At 37.6% G+C, this 3,829-nt stretch overlaps 1 protein-coding gene across 1 annotated transcript; it reads right to left on the bottom strand.

Moving 5' to 3' along the window:
- Nucleotides 1-1,433: 1,433 nt before the first annotated feature.
- Nucleotides 1,434-3,264, bottom strand: LOC149666692 (uncharacterized). The gene is made up of 2 exons (XM_089841720.1): nt 1,928-3,264; nt 1,434-1,856 (listed from the first exon to the last, which is right to left on the bottom strand). Exon 1 carries the CDS (start codon nt 3,058-3,060, stop codon nt 2,494-2,496), a length of 567 nt encoding a protein of 188 aa, XP_089697846.1. The 5' UTR covers nt 3,061-3,264; the 3' UTR covers nt 1,434-1,856; nt 1,928-2,493.
- Nucleotides 3,265-3,829: the final 565 nt, after the last annotated feature.

The following is a 3,829-nucleotide window of genomic DNA, read 5'->3' as shown; positions in this document are numbered from 1 at the left end:
TGAAGCTTTGAATCCAACTAATTGCTCGACAGCAGATGCTACTGTAGCACTTAAAATTTGGGTGGCCAGTTTTACCCTCATTGCCGTGTAACGTGGTCTAATGTCAATTTAGGGCACAACCTTAACTGCGTAGATGAGTCTTTTTTAAACATCTCTTCTATATGGGACCATAAGATATGTTTTCCCTGTTTAGTTAGCAATCTTGTTTTGTTGAACCCACTGTTGGAAAAGCAATTTCTAACAGTTTTGATAAGATATGGCGCATCTGAGATGTAGAAGATATCACGAGGGTCTTTTCTTGGGGCGTAAGGGTTTCTTGCTTTATACGCGACACCCTTTTTTGTATCCATATCGGTACTCATTCTTATAAACTTTTGATTGATGGCAGATTTATCGCAGACCACATTAAAAATTTTAAAACCATTATTCTCACATATTTCAATGGCTTCTTGCATAATAGAAAACAAGTCTTCAGCTTTCATTTCGTGACATGGAAAGTATGCCAAAATATGTTTAAAATTTGTTGTAAGCCCTCTAACCATTATTACCATCGCTACTGGTAGATCAGCTGATGGTTCACCCATTTTTTTAATCTCTTCAGACTTCAGTTTATCACCAGCTGCATTTAAATGAGTGAACCCTATAATATCACCAGTTGTGACTTTATACACCAAATCCTCTTTTATCTTCATTTCATCGACGATGAGAGAAAAATATTTCTGATGCTCATCAACAACATCTAAATCAATTTTATCTTTCATTTCTTGAATAACTTCCTTAACAAAGCCACTTTTATTTGAAAAAACTGAATTATAAGAGTATAAAGTTCTAGGTGCTGGTAGCGGGATTACTTCTCTAAAAGCTTCGTACGCAGTTGTTGACTTGGCTTTTATGTAAGAACACCATTTATTTATAGCAGGGTGCCATTTATTGGGTCTCTTATGTTTTTTTTAATTAATTCTATTTGTTGTTTCATTAGAATTTTCAAAAAGTTGATCTTACTACAGAATGGGTTTTCATCACATATTTCTGAGTAAAGGCCTCCAAATGGCTCAACGTTCTGCTTATTCATTGATTTTTCCACTTTTCTCTGAAGTTTACAAATTTTACTTCTTAGGGCTCTTTTCTCATTTCTCATTTTTCTCAGTTTTTCTGTGGTGATTTGTTTTTTTCCCTTATTTTTTCCATCCTTTAATTTAGCCCTTGATATTTTTTCCCAATCTGAGCTCGTAATCCTACGCAGTTATGGCATCTTCGCTGTTTATTATTACAAACAATGATCCCCAGGCAATTAGGCGAATGTAATGCATTGGTGTACGGATTCTTGAAAGCAGATTTTGAATAATACACGAAAGCTTCATCATCGTTACCAGCACATGCTTCATATGAATCCAAAAATACTAGGAAATCAACTAGTTATTGATTTTGGGAAAAGTTTCGAATATTTTTCTTTCGCAATTAGGCATACTATTAATGTGTCTTCCAAATGTTTTAATTTCGAACATGAAGGACTCATTAATTTCAATGCTCAACCCAACTTCGTTAAATCTTTCTGTGCTAATTGCAACTAAACACGGAGAATTCGCCTTTCGGTAAAAGACCCAAAACAGCTTTGGATTATTTTCTAACTGATATTGACAAAATGCTGAAAACATTTCTTCTAATGAGGAAAATTCAATATCGGGTTGGTTTGGAAAACAAATATTAACGTCTAACAGGTCGTCAGAATTCGTTGTGGAAACATTTTGTTGCATGAAAAGTTCATCACGCGTGGAATTAATTTCCATTTGCACATTTTCAGTTGAGTTATTGTGCTTACTCACTAAATTATCAACTAAATCAGCCTTTCTTGGATCCTAATAGATATAATTATAGTATTATGAGGTATACTCGTGAAATATTTTGTTTAGAGTTATATTTGACTTACAATCATATATTTCGTAGGATGATAAACCATTGGATCTGGATATTATTGGGTGCGACCTTGACTCCCGACAAAATGTTCCGAGCATATGAAATGATGTGGTTTTATCTTATCAATAGTAAAAAAATCTGGTCTACCACACGCGTTTATCCAACGTTTACATTTTTCAAGCTGTGTTTTGGGTTTCGGGAATGGAATAAAAAATATCCCTTCCATAAACTCTTGATGCATAGCACGACTAGTGTTCAAACAATCTTTGTAATAACACGCCTTAGTTTTAGGCATTTTTAACTTTATGCCTAGTTTATATATAACTATTTAATTTTCCGGGACTCCCTTGTAAACCAGATTCATTCTGAATGGAAATATCCTAATAACGCTATTATTATAACTAAAACGTGAAAAAAACCAAGTTTCAAATTTCTAAGCCTAATGACTCGCGACGCGACTCACGCGAGAGTAAATTTTAGCAGCCGACGGTCCGGAGAAAAAAATCGCGCATGCACCTGAAAAAAAAGAGCCTCTGAGCCCTATTCTCTCTCTTTTTACAACGTGCGTAGACCACTCCTTTATAACATTCCTCCTCCCTGGTCACATGAGGGATGAGTGAGCTGGAAGGCTCGCATATCGTGATTGGTACGGAGTTGGAGAGGAGAGTCTTCAAATAGGGCCATGCCCGGTACACTGTCACAGTCAGTAGGGTGAGGAGAATCATCTGGTATTGCAGGAGGGATCTGTTGATCTGAGTCTTGATCGTCCTGAGGAGGTGACGTTGAAGTAGAAGAGTATGATGATGATGAGGAAGTCTCCGTGGGTTGGGGTGCATGACTATCTTCCGTAGGTGAGCTTGGCTCAGGATCATCGGCGACTTCTGACTGTGAAGCGAGTGCATCGTCGAAGACAGCTACATTCGTCCAGTAGAGTTTCAAATGTTCAAGGTTAACTTTCCCTACATTCGTCCAGTAGAGTTTCAAATGTTCAAGGTTAACTTTCCCTACATTCTGTCCTGAGATAGCATTCTCCAACTCATAGAAAACGGGGGAATGTTTAGCAACTATTTTAAATTGACCTGCCCATTTAGGACTGAGTTTTCTCACAATTTGGCCAGTCGTACTTGACAAAGGATGCGTTTCCATCCATACTAAAGTTCCTACCTCAATTTCCAGAGGGTCATGGCGGAGGTCATAGTATTTCTTTTGATGAGCCTTAGCTAATTTAGATAATTCAATACTGAATTCTATTTGTTCCTAAGAACTTTTAAAGCTTTTGTACAACCAGTGTCATCAGGGTCCTGAATGGGTTCTCAATTTCTAAATCCCAAGGGAGACGTGGCTCCCGCCCTAAATTTAAAAAGAAAGGGGATCTGCCCGTGGTTTCGTGGGGTGCAGAATTGATAGCAAATTGAAGAAGGTCTAGGGTCTCATCCCATCTTTCGTGGTGATTCCCTACATAAAATGATATAAATTCGCCTATTACACGATTAACTCGTTCGGTGGGATTTCCCTTAGGTGTGTAGGGGGTAGTAAACTTGGGATTTATTCTTAAAGCTCTGCAAGTTTGCAGCCAAAGTTTCGAAGTAAATTGTACTCCTCTATCATTAGGAAGAGCTTTAGAAGCTCCCCACCTGGTAATAATAGACTTAAAGGCTTGAACACAAGTTTTAGCTGTAATAGTCTTAAGTGGAATCATCTCCACGAACTTTGTCATACAATCGACGAAGACTATTAAATACTTATAATGATGTCTACTTTGAGGGAAAGGCCCCATTATGTCGACACTAATTTGGTCCCAAGGACTTGTCAATTCGGAGGGTTGCATTAGCCCTGGCTTCTTTCTATTTCTAGCCTTAAATTGTTGGCATAATGTACAACCTCTCACGTAACCCTGAGCATCTCTTACTATAGT

The sequence above is a fragment of the Phalangium opilio genome, unplaced genomic scaffold, assembly GCF_054372755.1.
Source record: "Phalangium opilio isolate 3A_F unplaced genomic scaffold, DU_Popi_V2 ptg000060l_1, whole genome shotgun sequence".
In the NCBI taxonomy this organism is placed as follows: Eukaryota; Metazoa; Arthropoda; class Arachnida; order Opiliones; family Phalangiidae; genus Phalangium; species Phalangium opilio.
This window is presented reverse-complemented; position numbering and strand designations above follow the sequence as displayed.

Coding starts and splice junctions, on each gene's coding strand:
- LOC149666692 (XM_089841720.1), bottom strand. CDS start 3,060: ATGGAAACGCATCCTTTGTCAAGTACGACTGGCCAAATTGTGAGAAAA.